The sequence below is a fragment of the Phascolarctos cinereus genome, unplaced genomic scaffold (genome assembly GCF_003287225.1).
Source record: "Phascolarctos cinereus isolate Bilbo 61053 unplaced genomic scaffold, phaCin_HiC Scaffold_3;HRSCAF=262, whole genome shotgun sequence".
In the NCBI taxonomy this organism is placed as follows: Eukaryota; Metazoa; Chordata; class Mammalia; order Diprotodontia; family Phascolarctidae; genus Phascolarctos; species Phascolarctos cinereus.
The window spans coordinates 70739566-70755554 of NW_027555736.1; the positions used below are offsets into that span (position 1 = coordinate 70739566).

General features: G+C 36.0%; 1 protein-coding gene across 1 annotated transcript in view; it reads left to right on the top strand.

The window, feature by feature from the left end:
* CHAT (choline O-acetyltransferase) overlaps positions 1–14156 on the top strand; it is a 101021-nt gene extending 86865 nt beyond the window's left edge. The window contains exons 12-15 of the mRNA XM_020996744.1: positions 6489–6630; positions 6812–6874; positions 9068–9205; positions 11787–14156. Coding sequence (XP_020852403.1) covers positions 6489–6630; positions 6812–6874; positions 9068–9205; positions 11787–12056 — 613 coding nt within the window. The 3' untranslated portion in view covers positions 12057–14156. The remainder of the gene's footprint in view (positions 1–6488; positions 6631–6811; positions 6875–9067; positions 9206–11786) is intronic.
* The last annotated feature ends 1833 nt before the right edge of the window (positions 14157–15989 follow it).

The window sequence follows — 15989 nt, forward strand, 5'->3', positions numbered from 1 at the left end:
TATCTATGCAAACTCCTTTTAACTCCCCTAATAATCATAAAGTTCTTAGTAGTTACATAGATTATCCTCCCATGCAGTAATGTAAATAGTTTAACTTTATTGAAACTGTTATGATTTCTCTTCCATGTTTACTTTTCTATGCTTCTCTTGAGTCTTGTATTTGAATGTCAAATTTTCTATCAGCTCTCATCTTTTCATCAGGAATGCTTGAAAGTCCTTTATTTCATTAAATACTCATTTTTCCTCTTTAGGATTATACTCAATTTTTCTGGGTAGGCTATTCTTGGTTGTAATCCTAACTCCTTTGTCTTCTGGAATATCATATTCCAAGCCCTCTACTCCTTTAATGTGGAAGCGACTAAATTATTGTGTGATCCTGACTGTGGCTCCACAATATTTCAATTGTTTCCTTCTGGCTGCTTGAAATAGTTTCTCTTTGACCTGGGAGCTCTGGAATATGGCTATACTATTCCTGGTAGTTTTCATTTTGGGATCTCTTTCAGGAAGTGATTGGTGATTTCGTTCCATTTCTGTTTTAACCTCTGGATCTAAGATATTGGGCAGTTTTCCTTGATAATTTTTTGAAAAATTATGTCTAGTTTCTTTCTTTGATTATGGCTTTCTGGTGGTTGAATAATTCTCAAATTATCTCTTCTCAATCTATTTTCCAGGTCAGTTGTTTTTCTGATAAGATATTTCATATTTTCTTCTATTTTTTCATTCTTTTGACTTTTTTTCCCTTGATGTCTCACGAAGTCATTAGCTTCCACTTGTCTAATTCTAATTTCTAGGGACTATTTTCTTTAGTGAGCTTTTGTACTTCCTTTTCCATTCGGCTAATTCTGTTTTTTAAGTTTTTCTTCTTTCTGTTTCTTAAGTTCTCCATTTCAATCCCCAGTGAACTTTCATACCTCCTTTTCAATTTGGTCCATTCTGCTTTTTAAGGAGTTCTCTTCAGAATTTTTGTGCCTCTTTTACTATTAGGCCAATTCTGTTTTTTAAGGTGTTGTTTTCTTTAGTATTTTACTATACTGTTAATCCTCTTCCTAATTTTCTTATGTTACTCTCATTTCTTTTCCCAATTTTTCCTCTACCACTCATCTATTTAACTGTTATAGGAATTTTTGCTGGATTTGGGTCCAATTAGCATTTTTGAGTCTTTGGTTGTAGCTATTTTTTACAGTGTTGTCTTCTCCTGAATTCATGTCTTGGTCTTCCCTACCACCATAGTAGCTTTTCATGGTCAAATTCTTTTTTTTGTTGGTTACACATTTTTTCCAGCCCATTTCTTGACTTTGAATTTTGTGTTAAAGTTGGGCTCTGTTTACCTGGAAGTGGGGAGGCACTATCCCAAGCTTCAGGCTTTTTGTGATGCTGCTTTTAGAGCTAGTTCTGGGGGTCTTCAAGTTTTTAGTGCTTCCAAAGTGATGTGATTCTGGGAGAGGTGTGAGTCACTGCTCTCCTGGTCTGTGCCCTAGTTTTTACTCAGGAAAGGCCCCTGCTCACCTGTAACCACAAGTGCTAGTGCTCTTCTTTACCTTAGAATTGTGACCAGGGCCCCTGATCTTATGACTGACCCCCAACATTCCTCTCTACTCTGGAACTGCAAACCAGAACTGTGTATGGGCAGTAGAGTTACCAATCAGTGCCAGCTGTACCCAATTTCAGCAAAAAGGTCCCCTGTAAACTCTTTCTGACTAGTTGTTTTATACCCTTAGCACCTCTGGACTGACAGTTCCCAAAGCTGCTGCTGCAGTGGTCACTGTTGCTGCCAATGTGTATATGGTCTCTGAACAGACTTCCACCCCAGTGTCACAAACTTCTGCCAACCTCCTTAGTTTTCTTAGGTCAGAAAACTTCTTACCCTGCCCTTCTGTTGGCTCTGCCACTCCAAAATGTGATTTGAGGCATTATTTTAATGTTGCTTGGAGGGTAATATTGAGAGAGTTCATTGGGTTGCCTCTACTGCACTGTCTTGGCTCCCTTTCAACCCTCAGAATTTTTTCAGCACTGCTGTCTAACTATGCCTCTTCTATCTTATTTTTGTGAAGTTGATTTTTGGACCCAAGTGGAAGACTTTCCATTTATTTCTAATAAATTTCATCTTGTCATATTCAGTCCCATGCTCTCTCCAGCCTCCCAAGATTCTTCCATGTACTAACACTGTCATACACTGTGTTAGCCATCCCTCCCAGGTTGGCATCATCTGCAAATTTGATAAGCCTGTCATCTATGCTGTTATCCAAGTCACTGATATAAATTTTAAACAGCACAAGCCAAGCACAAATATCTGGAATACTCTACTGAAGACCCCCCTGCCAACTTGACATTGAATAATTATCAATTACTCTTTGAGTTGGCCATCCAACCAGTTCTGAATCCATATAATTAAATTTCATATAACCCATTACTCCCCATTTTCTCTAAAAGTATAGCATGAGACATTTTATTTAAAACTTTGCTAAGTAAACTATATCCATAGCATTCTTATCTATTAGTTTAGTAATCCTGTCAAAAAATGAAATAAAGTTAGTTCAGCATAACCTGTTCTTGATGAAGCGATACTGACTCTTCATAATTACTGCTTCCTTATCTAGATGTTTACCAACTATCTCTTTAATGATCCATTCTAGAGTTTTCCTAGGAAATAACATATATGTATATGTGTAAAGTATATCTATATGAGTCAAGTTCATTGGTCTATAGTTTGGACACTCCATTCTCATTCTTTTTTTGAAAATCAGGACATCTGTCTTTCTCCAATCTTGTGGCATCTCTCTTGTTTCCAGTGGTCTTTCAGATCATCACTAATATTGGTTCAGTAATTACATCTGCCAGTTCTTTCAGGATCTGGGTATACATTTCATCTGGGCCAAGTGACTTGAATTCATCAAGGGAAATTAGTTTCTGTCTTACTATCTCTTATCTTGGTCATCCATTCCCTGTTGATCATTTTCATTCTGTCATTTCCAATGTAAAGGTAATTCTTTTGCAGAGAAATCAGAAACACAAAAATTGTGCAGCTTTACCTTCTCTCTATTGCCATTTATCACCACCATATCCACCTCCAAGCAAAGGTCCCATCCTTTCTTTGATGCAACTTTTTCTCCAAACATAGCTTAAAAAATCTTTTTGTCATCCTTACACTCCTGTACCAACCTCAGCTCATTCCAAGCATCGACATTTTTACCATTATTTTTAAAGGGTTCTACCACATTAATGTTTATATGACCTGGCCTTGCCTCCATCCTCTGTACATTTCTTTTTAAAATCTAAGTTGAGATGGTAAGTTCTGTATATCCACACTGGTATTTTCAGATAAATTTCATTTTTCTTCCTTGTTAAAAGTTTCCCTTTTTGTCCTTGGAATTTTATTTTTTAATACCTCCGATCCTTCCTGGGTTGCTTTACTTCATGGAATCCTATCTTTCCTCTGTCTCCATGCTTAAGTATCAGTGATACAAGTGAGGTCAAATTTGCTTCCTTATATTAAGACCTCAAATTCCTCTTATTTGTTGCCTAAACTTAGGGTATTTGTCACTAGACATTTAAAACCATGGGTTTTGCTACTGACTTTTTTCTTCTATTTTTGTTTCATAAGAAGTTCTGAGTATCCCAGCTGCTATTTCTCCTCCTTTGTGACTACCCTTCTTCAATATCTAACTACAGGGATATACATAAGCAGTCCACGTCTATGTGTCTGTATCTATGTCTATGTTTATACATATGCATATACTTCTATAATAGGGAGATTTTCATAATAGCACACAAAATTTGGAAGTCTTTAGATTTCTATACTTCAAAAAATCTATGATTTCATCAACACAGATATTCCCTCCACCAGTGTGGATTGTAATTCCACAAGAGTTACCAGCGAACAACACCACTCTCTTTATCTTAGCTGGCACTTGGATGACAAAGCACACCATAAGCATATGGTACTGGAAGCCTTTTCCAGTTTGGCAACACCAACAGGATTTGCACACTCTACTGGCATATCTTTAAGGAACTCAGAGTCATCACCATGCTACAGTGAGACATCACAGTAAGGTTTTAATATAAGACTTGAAAACACTCAAGGTTAAATATCAGCTCTGCTACTTACTGTGTGGCCTTGTGACAAATCATTTCACTTCTCTGGGCCTCAGTTTCCTCACCTGTGAAACAAAAGGTTTGAAATGCATAACATTAAAAAGTTAAATAACAGCATATAAAGTAATGCCATACAACCTCATTTCTTTACCATATACTCATTCAGACTTCTGTCGTGATGAACAATTAGCATGAAGTAAATTTTACTCTTGGAGAAGTAATGAGCAGAGAAATGTTCTCAAATCAGAAAAACCAGTCTGGTTGGATGTCAAGAACATGAAGTGTTTCATTGCTACATTTTTATGAACTTTTCCTTGTATCCTCTGGACGCTTGAAAACAAGACAAATAAGGGCTCAATAAATATATGCTGATTAGCTGATACTCTAAAAGTTCCTAAGTCTTGGATCATTTTGAATCTTCATCTCTACTACAAGACAGCTATTTTCTTAAGCCTCCTATGAGTCATGGTTGAAGGCTTAGGACTTTCATATTAAAGCTTTTACCAAACTGCCTCAGAAAAGAGATACTCTCATTCTTTTCTAAGGCTAATTTGATCTTAACAGGTACCCTATCCTTCAGAACCTTGCTTCTAAATCATCTTTCTTATATATCTTCAATCTCTTCCTTTCTCTTTACTGTATTTTTTTACTTTCAGTTTATTGCTATGTTTTATTTTTGCATTATAAACATTTACAGATTACTCCCATTTCACAAGAGGTCATTTATAACTAAGTAAAATGAATAATATGGTGACCTTGTCTTAAAATTTACTCACCATTTCACAACTGTAGAGCTCCCTCCCATATCTGTATTTTAAAAAAATTAACAAATATCTATCTCTCCTTCCCACCGCTATTTAAAAAAAGAAAATTTCTGGTAATAAATATGCATAGTCAAGCAAATTATCCCAAAATTATTTTTAAAGTGTTTTAAATTGTTCTGCTGGTTCTGCTAATCTTATTCTTCATTAGTTTATCAAAGTCCTCAAAATTGTTCATTTTTATAATATTGATATTATCGTATGAATTGTTCTTTTGGTTCTGCTCACTTCATTGTGAGTCAGTTCATATCATTTTCCATGTCTTTTTGAAATCATCTTTTTTTTTAACTTTCTACAGCACAAATTCTCTTCTTTATGGTTCCTTAGCATTTGTCTCCTAATGTGCTCTATTCATATACACACACACATACACATATACACACAATGTATATGTGTATGTGTATTCTTTAAAGCCTTCCCTCTACTCTTTTACCCCATTCAGTCTCTTTTCTCCTCTTCGTGGCCAGACTTTTTGAAAAACTTGTCTATACATAATGTCTGCACCTCTCATCAATCCCTTCTGTTTGGGTCCTATCCCGTCACTACATTAAAACTGCTGTTTTGAAAGTCATCAATAAGCTCCTAGTTGTCAAATCGAGTGGAATTTTTTAGTCCTCTGACCTCTCTGCAGCATTGACATTGACCCCTTCTTAATGAATACCCTTTCCTCCCTTGGCTTTGGAGATACCACATTTTTCAAGCTCTCCTATTTCTAACTGCTCTTTGTCTTCATTCACTAACTGCTTGTCCTCTTTCTCACTCATTATAGTGGGTGCTATTATAGTCATCTTTTATTCTTCCTCTAAATTCTATTCATTAGTATATCTTCAGGGTCATGTCAATGCGCTTGCACCTGGCACGATAGGTACTAAATACATTTTTGTTGATTAATTATTGTCAATTTAGTGAGAAAAATGTTGCCACGTTGGGTATGCAATGCCCACTAAAAACAATTCCTCCCCAGGGCCCTGGCCTACCATTGCCTACCATATGGGTATAGAAACAAATTTTGTTTTGTTTTGTTGAGGCCTTGAGAACAGTGGTCACTCTAGCAGAGATCAATAGAGATTCATCAGGCCCTGATATATATTCAAAACCCATCTGCTTTCTGGAAAAGAACTAGATAGCTTTTCTTTTCCCCCTTAGCCTAAGGTTTCTCTTTGCCTAGAACAAACAATAAGGTATTGCTTGTGAGGTTTCAAATAAAGCAGATTTCCAGTAAGGGCAAATGATTAATTGCACAATTATTTCATTCTCTACTACTAATCATTCTTCAGATCTTTCAGTAAATTCTAGATTTTGCAATGTATATTTTTTAAGACATCAACCAATGTTTTTCTCTTTTACCAGTAATGCATAACAAATACATGTTACTGTATTCAACCCTTCATATTAGAAGAGCTTTAACATCCATCTTTAGGGGATCTCTTATAGAACTCTACTAACATTAAAATGAAATACTATGCCAAATAAAATCAGGATTGTAAAAATGAAACCTACTGAGGCTATTTTTCTTTCAGCATTTATGATTCCTCCCAAATAAATTATTTGCCATTCATACTTCATTCTGTGCAGATGCCACCAGAGACTTGTCCCTACATACGAAAGTGCTTCCATTCGCCGATTTGAAGAGGGACGAGTTGACAACATTAGGTCAGCAACGCCTGAAGCACTGGCTTTTGTGAAAGCAATGATTGATGAAAAATCATCTGTACCGGTAGGTGTAGCTATTTTAGTTGGACTTCAAAAATAATCCATGCTGCTTCATCTCCAGGGAGAAATGGCAATTCCATGCAGCTCAGTCATTTGGTTCCTCTCTGATAGGCCTCTCTGTACAGTCCTTTACTGAGTAATGCTTTAAACCTCTTATATTTTATATAATTCTGATCTGTTGGCAGGACTCAGAGAAGATGTTTCTTTTAAAAGAAGCCATCAGGGCTCAGACAGAATACACTGTTTTGGTGAGTGAGATCTCTGCTTTATTTTTTTTAATTGCTGGAATTAGAACCAATGTTTATTAAAGACAATATGACAGAGCTTAGCAACTAAAGGACATCAACAGAGCCTAGCAAATACTAATGCTAATAGAACAAACACTCTTCCATGTTTCATTGTATCAGATTAGATATATAGGTAGATACACAGAGATATATACATACCAAACTATACATATATAATTAGTGATCATTTACACTGGCCTGAACAGAAATTTACCTTTATGCTAGCTATGAAAAAGGTGTTTTCAAGCAAATTGAGAGTAAAGATTTAACAGAACTCACTTTATATACAAAGTACAATAATTTAAGCCCACTGTTTAAGTTATTTCTTTATTAGGACCTAATTTTTAGCTTAGTACCTAAAATCATTCTCATCTATTCTTTAAAAAACAATCCCAACTAGGAGGCATATTGCTGATCTAATTTAAGACTATATACATGTGAGAAAATAAAAGAGCTTAATTTCTATTTTTAAAGTCTTTAATTCATACTTTTCACTAATTCAGACACAATGAACTCTCTTCCCAATTCAGCCAAATTAGTAAAGTTTTACAAGACTTGTAGAGATTGAAATGCATTTTCCTTTACTAATTGCCATTAATGAACCCAATCAATCAATTATTATCAAGTACTTATTAAGTATCTGCTATGTACCATTCACTGCTCTAGGTATTGGCAATACAAGTTCAAAGAGTGAAACAATCCCTACTGACAAGCAGCTTACTTTCTAATGGGGAAGATAAACAAGTACATACATACATACATACATACATACATATATAGATATAGGTATATATACATATAGCATAAATATAAAGTTAATAAATACAAATCTATGCAACTTAGATACTAGGTAGTTTGAGGAGGGCAGGAACTTGCACTTGGAGGATCAGAAAAATCAAGACAGAACCTCTTATTTAAAATAAAGAAAAAATCTTAATTATAGACAGTTAAACAGAAATGATGGCCCAAAAGTCTTAGTGTAGTTTTCAGCCCTAATAGCTTTAAACTGCACTAAGACTTCTGGGATATCCTGTATAATTAATAAATTTATTAATTGTTCTTCCAGCTATTTATTCAGTTCTATTTTATTCACTCAAACCTAGAACAACTGTTGTCAAAGCCCCAACAGACAACCTGTTGCCTCACAAAATAAGCACAGTTTATCATGACTTCAGTTTTCCCCTTTATTAGGATTTAACAGGGACACTGGCATCATATAAATGTAGAACTCATTAGACAATATTACCTTGGATGTCCCCTCAAAAGTTACTTATTAGCTTGCCATTTCCCTTAAGACATGACACTGATATATTTGGTTAGGAAACTTAAAAATTTTATATGATCAAATGGACTTTTAAAAAAATCATTAAATTAGTTTTCCGCTCTGGAAAAAGTCAAGCCAACCACTTCTAAGAATCTGGTTCTAGCTTTAACCACATGGACTTCTAGGTGCAAGAAATAGTTGCCAGCAGTTCACTAGTCTGAAGTACCAGCCATTCAAACACTGTATTTCTCACCCTTTGGATCATCATTGGAAAATGGAGGCTTCAATGTGATGATGAGGCTACTCTCCTAGAACTAAATAGTCTTATACCACAGCCTTTTCTCTTGTTCCTGCAGTACAAATCTCATTAGTGCTAGAAGCAGGCCCTAACTCCATTTGAGCCAATGGCATACCAACTTTCAATAGCCTGATCAAGCTTTTGTCTTTGCCTGTAGCCTGGCCTCCCATTGTGTAAGAATGCCAATAACCCATCAGTGAACCACAGTCCCTCTAAGTATCTGCAGGCTCTGTCACCATTAATTGGTAGGACAACCATAGTTAATTAGATTGACTTCAAATTATTAGCATCAGAATCATGCAGTAGTATTTCTATTAAAAACAAATTATTCATTAAAAACAAAAATAGCCTAAGTATCATGGAAGGGAATGTGCTGGTTCAAGGAGCACAAACAATTTTGGAAACTCGGAAATCCTGAGTTTTACCAAATGGAGGGGAAAGGGATGGAATAGGGAAAGAAAGGGAATGGGACTAGAGAAAACAGAGCAAACAGAGTGGAGTAAAATGGAATAGAATGGAGCAAGTATACCAGAATAGAATCAAATAACCTTCCACATCACAGACTTTCTAGTTTTCTTCCCATTCTACCCAGGCCATCACTGGTATGGCAATCGACAATCATCTACTGGGGCTGAGGGAAATAGCCCGAGGACTCTGCAAAGAGCTGCCAGAGATGTTCACAGATGAAACCTACTTGACAAGCAATAGATTTGTCCTCTCAACCAGCCAGGTAGGAGTTTGGAATCACCTGTTCATTCAAGAAATCAAACAGTTTTAGTGTGGTCACCTTTCTTGTGAAATGCTATGCAACAACCCAATTTTAAGCTAGTATTTCAATTTCATAGCCCATCCTGATTTCAAATGAATCTACAATGAAATTTAGGAATGATGACATCTATTCAACAATAACCTACTAAAAATAATACAGTAGCAGAAGTCACTAGATCTAAATTCCATTCTGGGCTCTATTACTGATGTTAAGCCTGACTGCAAGTCACTTAATTCCTCTGTACCTCAGTCACACTCCCTATAGAACAGACCTAGTTATACTTCCCTGCTAAGTCTCTTTACAGGGATATTACTGGACTAAATGAAACTTGAGCTCCTCCATTACAATTAATAGAATCCCATAGTTACAAGGGACTCCCAAAGGTCATCTGGTCGGTCCCTTTGCCTTCAAGAAATCTTATACCTAATTGAGCCCAGAAATATGAGCCTTCAGTTTGCTTTCCATACTCCGAGTTCCTACAAATTCAGTGTATTAAATGTAATAATAATAACTCATTATAAGAATTATCATTATGTTCATATTTCTAACAATTTTTATGAGCCATAAAGTAGACAGAAGCAAAAAAAACAAAATGAGGAGAAAATAAAACTTTGATCTAATATTTCCCAACTTAGCTTGCTGTGATACTGTTCGAGGATTATCATTTACAAGTAAAAAAAAATGCGATGTTTCCTTAGGGAATCAGTTCCAATAAAAGAGGGAACACCCACAGTAATCAATTTATTGAAACCTTGCCTCATCTACGTAAGGATGGGCATATGCAATAAAAGGGACTGATAATATTGTGTTGGAACATAAAAACCTACTAAGTAATTTGATCTTGTCATAATGTCTGTGGGCTTGCAGACATGAGTAAATGCAACAAGAATACCACGACATAAATTCTCTGGGAAACCATCCATGGGCAAAAAGTGCTATTGAATGGCTTTATGGCCTTGGGCTGTTGCACAGCACATTTATCTGACAATTCTATGACTCTATTAGCAAGACTAATGGTTTGTTCTACTCCATTTAAAAGCCAAGTGTCACTTCTGAAGTCCCAAGTACACAACTCCTGAAATTTACAGATTTAAAACCAGCCCCAAACTCCATCACAGTAGCAATGCTTATTTCTGGTGCCAGCTAATAAATGTAATTTGGGTGTGGCTTTTTTTTAAATAATAAAATATTTGCTATGTTTTAGATGTCTTAAGAAACACATTTCTTTACTTGATGATTTCTAGATTACAAAATAGCATCAGTTTCCAAACAGACCTCTCAGCATATTATTAGAGTAACTAAAACTCCAATCCATGGAACTCTTTGAGATTTTTAAAGCTGTGTTCAGAATCAAGCCTGTCCTAGGAAAAAAATATATTCAGACAACGCTAATGGTAATTAAGTATATGGTAGACAACCAACAACCCTATACCATCATCTTTTTATTGGGTTGGGTTTTTGCTGCTGTTGCTTTTGGTAAATGTAGTCATTACATTGTTCAATAACTGGTACTCTTAAACTTTGATTCTTAGTGAGCATACTTCATTATATTATATTGTTCAATAACTGGTTTTCTTGAACCTTGACTCTCAAACCAGATTTTTGCTATCCCACAAATTACTCTCTTTTAGAATGGCATTAACTCTTTCAGGCCACTAAAGTGCCTCTTAGGAAATCACTATAGCGTCTGAAATGGTGAATTACAATGCAGCCTCCACCAGGCCCTACTCATTCTGAATCAGCAGATTCCACACTGGGAGCATCTCACTCAACAAGTTAAACATTTCACAGTGGGCAGTGATTTTGTTATATTAATGACTACACCTATATCTATGTGATTCAAAACTTTATATATGTACATACAATATACTTCAGTGAAAGTCAGTGTGGAATATTATAGAAAGAGCTAGGGTGGGAACCAGAAAGACCTGGATTTAAGTCTCACCTCTGACCCATACTGGCTGTGTGACCCTGGACGAGTGCCCCAGGCGGCTTTCTAAGACAATAAAATTGCAGAGAAGGTAAAAACCTGCAAAATCACCCATCTGGTGGTTTAAAAAATTGATAATTAAATGATCTCATTGGTATGAGTATTCCCTCTACTGCGGTGCAGATTGTAACCCATATGATTGTAATCCTAAGTGATTCTTACCTCTTTCCTCCCACTGTATCAGCTTCATATCCCAAACTCCCAGCACAGGAGTTCTTAACCTGGGGAGCATGAACCTTGGGGTCTATGAATAGATTTCAGAGGAGTCTATAAATCTGAATGGGAAAAAATACATCTTATTTTCACTAACTTTTGACTCCCTTTGTAATACTATGCATTTCATTTTATACATTTAAAAACATTTAGAGAAGGGGTCCATAAGCTTCATCAGTTTGTCAAAAGGGTTCCATGACACAAAAAAGGTTAAAAATCCTTGACCTAGGATATAATGGTTGCTTAATAAGTGCTTATTAAATTGAATCAAATCATACAAACTATTAATTACTTCCCTTTCAGAATCATCTGATTCTAAAATGTGATTCTCTCTACCAGGTGCCAACAACAATGGAGATGTTTTGCTGCTATGGTCCTGTAGTCCCGAATGGTTATGGCACATGCTATAATCCTCAAGCCGAGCACATATTGTTCTGCATTTCCAGCTTCCATGACTGCAAAGAGACCTCTTCTGTCAAGTTTGCTAAAGCCATAGAAGAAAGCCTCATTGAAATGAGAGATCTATGCAGCAAACACAATACTGTGACAGCAAAGCCATCAACCAACCAGGAAAAAACCCCCAAACCCCAAGAGGCAAAGAAGCTCTAATTCTTTTCTCTGCATCACTATGCAGGTTCTACTACTCCCTGTGTTCCAAACCCCTAAATGTGTTGTCTACCCCAGCTTTCTGCAGCTTCCAAATTCGTAGGACGCACTTCTAAAATTATGCTGAGGCTTCATGAAAAGCTACAACATTGTGAAGCAGAAGATACCATTAATTACATATTAGAAGTACAATTATCCATTCAAAGCTCAAACCAGTCTGTGCCCTGTGAAATGCTTCAGTCTTTGCTCTGTCGTCAGCAATCAAGGGTAACCTTGTCAAGTTCAAAGTGGTCCTACTGAGGACACACACTAGCTTTGTTTTTTATTACTTATTTCAGTACAGCACTCGCCCAACTAATGTTTTACATGGCATAAAATGTGCCATTCTATTCTAACTGGCAACCACAACTAATTCCATAGCTAAATGAATATAAATGACATCTGACTCATTATTTTTTTTAAGGGTAGAGATTCAAATTCTAAATGATTGACTCACATGGTTTAAGAGTGCCATTGAGAGACAAGAGACACATAGACAGAGAGATAAAGAGACAGAGAGACAAAGCAACAGACAGACAAAGAGAGAGAGAACCATTACTAAGTTAGTTACATAATGCAGTGATTCACAAGAAAGTCCAGGTCTATTAAGAATATGATGCCTTGGAGCTGGAAATCAATCCTCCCTTTCTGGTTTTAAGAGTAGTTTGGGGTAGAATACAGAAAATCTTGATCTGCTGTTCATAAAAGAAAGGGAAGACTTCTCATAATGGCTCTCACTTCATTGCCTTTTCACTCCCACCTGTGGAGAGAGATAGAAACCTAGAAGACATTAGAGTCAGAGATGAGTGAAATGCAGAGACAAAGAACAGAATATCATTTTAATGGGATACTGTCCATTTCCCAGGGAGTGGAGAGGTGGGGATGGGCTTGGGGTAGGGTACTGACCATTAGTGCTTCTTCAGAGCACTCCTCTCCCCCTCTATATTTGACCCAAATACATTCTAAAATGAACAAATATATATCAACAGAAAACCTTATGGCTAGCCTTTTTTTAGTGAGGGGTTTGTTTGCTTTGGGGTTTGGGTTTTGTTGGTCTCAAATTCCAAATCAAAGCAGAGTTTAGAGACAGGCCTTCACTTATCACACAAATGTTATTGCTGCCATTATGTAATATACATAATGAATCACTAGCTACATTCTGGTTTGTTTGTTTTTTAATCAAGACAAATTGCATCCATCTTTGAAGAATGGTTCTCTCTTCTTATTCTTTCCCCACCTGAAGTTGTAGTTTTCTTTGTATGTCCAGTACTTAGCAGAGTGCCTGGCAAATAATTAGGCTCTTAATAAATGCTTGTTGACTTAAAGGGATCAAATTGTTCGAGCTGTATCAGTATGGATTAGGTAATTCCTTCTAGTATGAGTTACAAGTAACTGTTTTACCACATTTCAAAGGCATGGATCTGTTTGAAGCAGCAGAGACTCAAGTTATGTTCTAGGCTACCTTGATATTAATGGAAAGTCATAGCTATTTCTCGTGGGGTCACTCTGTGATTCTATGGAACATATAAGATGGTTAATTAAAACAAGGCTGGTTGAACCAAACTCATTTCTACCACTATATATGAATGATAGAATGTAAACATATATTACCTGTGCAAAGCTGTTAACAAGATACTTAATATATTTTATGTTTTGAAGTTAGATGCACATTTTTATGCACTTGGAGAGTTTTAAGTACAGGTGTTTGACTGGCAGAAAATAGTAGCTTTTCCCTTAGAGAAAGGGAACAGAAAGAGACCTGTCCAGTCCAAGAAAGATCAGAAATATCAAATATTTATGCAAAGGCAAAACTGAGCCATAACCATAGGAATACTTTTAGGTGGGACCTCTTACATGTGTATCCAAAGAGTCAGTTAAACCTGGAGATTCATTCTGAAATGATGAAGCAAATTAAAAATGTATATGACTTTCCCATATTCCCTATAATTTGCCAAAATATAGAGTTGATATTTTAGTCCTATTTTTATAAAATAGTATAGATTTATGGCAATGTATAAATTGTATTTATAGCAGCTGAATTTTAAGTTATAGTTTTGTGCTTCAAAAATGTGTGTATATGTATGAAGAAAAGAACTGTATATTGATAAACATGACAAAGTATTTAAGAAATATAAATCTGTATTCAATAAAAAGAAAGATGTCACTTGCTTTCATTTTAATTTGTAGTAGCTGTGTACTGTGCTTTGTTTGGTATTATCCCTATAAGTTATGTCAACCAGTATCTAGGCATTTCTCTAGTGACCAATCAGCACGTGTCCTATAGATATTAGGACAGGCAGAAAAATGTAAGGTGGAAAAATGTATTTGTTTCCCCTATTACATTGCAAGATGACAAGGATGGATGTATGCTTTAAGATAATAGCATTATCCTATAACAGTGTTGGTAGAAGACTTGGATGATAAGGTGATTGATAGTATAAACCCTCAAGGGCGAGGGTTTAATTGTTTAAAATGAGAGAACCAAACAGAGATGGAAAGAGTCAGAGACAGAGAACTGATATGCAAATACACAGAAATAGACATCCAAGTATGGTATAGTGGGGAATGTACTAGGGTAAGAATCAGGAAGCCTTTCTCAACTCTGCCACTGACTTGCTGTTTGACCATGGGCAAGTAAATTAATCTTAGTCTGTTTTCTTTCTGTAAAATATGGATAATAATAATACCTTACTCACCCACCTTGTAGGAGTATTGTGATAATCAAATGAGATGACATATTAATAGGAGAATGAATGAAAAAGCATTGTGTCAGGCATTGTGCTAGAAAGCATTCACATATATGTAAAAGCACTTAGAAAAAGTATAAAGTTTTACAAATGTATTATTTTAATATGTACACACATTCACAACAGTAACCTATATTCATTCCCTATAGCAAGTATCATTCCTCAACCCCAAGAAACAGAAGGAATCAGTTCAAAAATTCCTCTCAATTTAAAGCCAAGCCCCCCTAAAGTATAGATGTGGTAGGGATTTTTCTTCTATTTCTTTTTTTAACCACACCTGTGATTCCATCGGGACAGAGAGATCCTGGTAAGGAACTTCCTTTGCCAATGCAGATCACCATTTCTGAGAGTCTCTGGGGAATGCATGGGGGCACTGAGAGGTTAAGTGATTTGTCCAAGGTTACAGAGGCAGGATGTATTTCTGGACTTCCACCCAGGTCTTCCTGAGCCTGGTGCCATCTCTCTATCCACTATGCTAAGCTTCTTCTCATTAAATTAACTAAAAAAGGAAAATTTAATACCAAATTAAAAAAAAAAGGTCAGCTCACCAGAAGTTCCCCCTTATTTGCCACATTCTTCCTAAATAACTGGGAAATAAGAGACAGTAAAAGAAACAGAGTAGGTGAAAGATAAACAAACACACTAACCACCTTGATCTCAGCTTGAGGAGATATGCCATTATCTATTACTCTTTCTTCTCTTTTAGTTTAATATTGTTTGTGTATTGGATACAGGAGATAAAAATATTGTATAGAGAAAAGTGCTCCAGGTGACTGCTAAAGCAGTTTGAAACAAAAACTAATAACTTCTCTAAATTAATCCTAAGTTTCTCCCCCTAGGGAGGAAGAATATCGATCTGTGCTGCATTTGAAAATTCAAAACTTCCCTCCCTTCTCACTTTTCAGTCATTCCCTGTAAGCATCCCTGTAGTGGGATGTAAATGTCCAAATCAAGAGAGAAAAACATATTCATTTCTGCCTGTTTTTCATTTCTTATAGCACAATGGTATTTCATTACATTTATATACCACAACTTATTCAGCCAATCCAATTGATGGGTATCCCCTCAATTTCCAATTCTTTGCCACCACAAAAAGAGCTGCTATAAATATTTTTGTACATGTGGGTCTTTTTCCCTCTTTTATACTCTC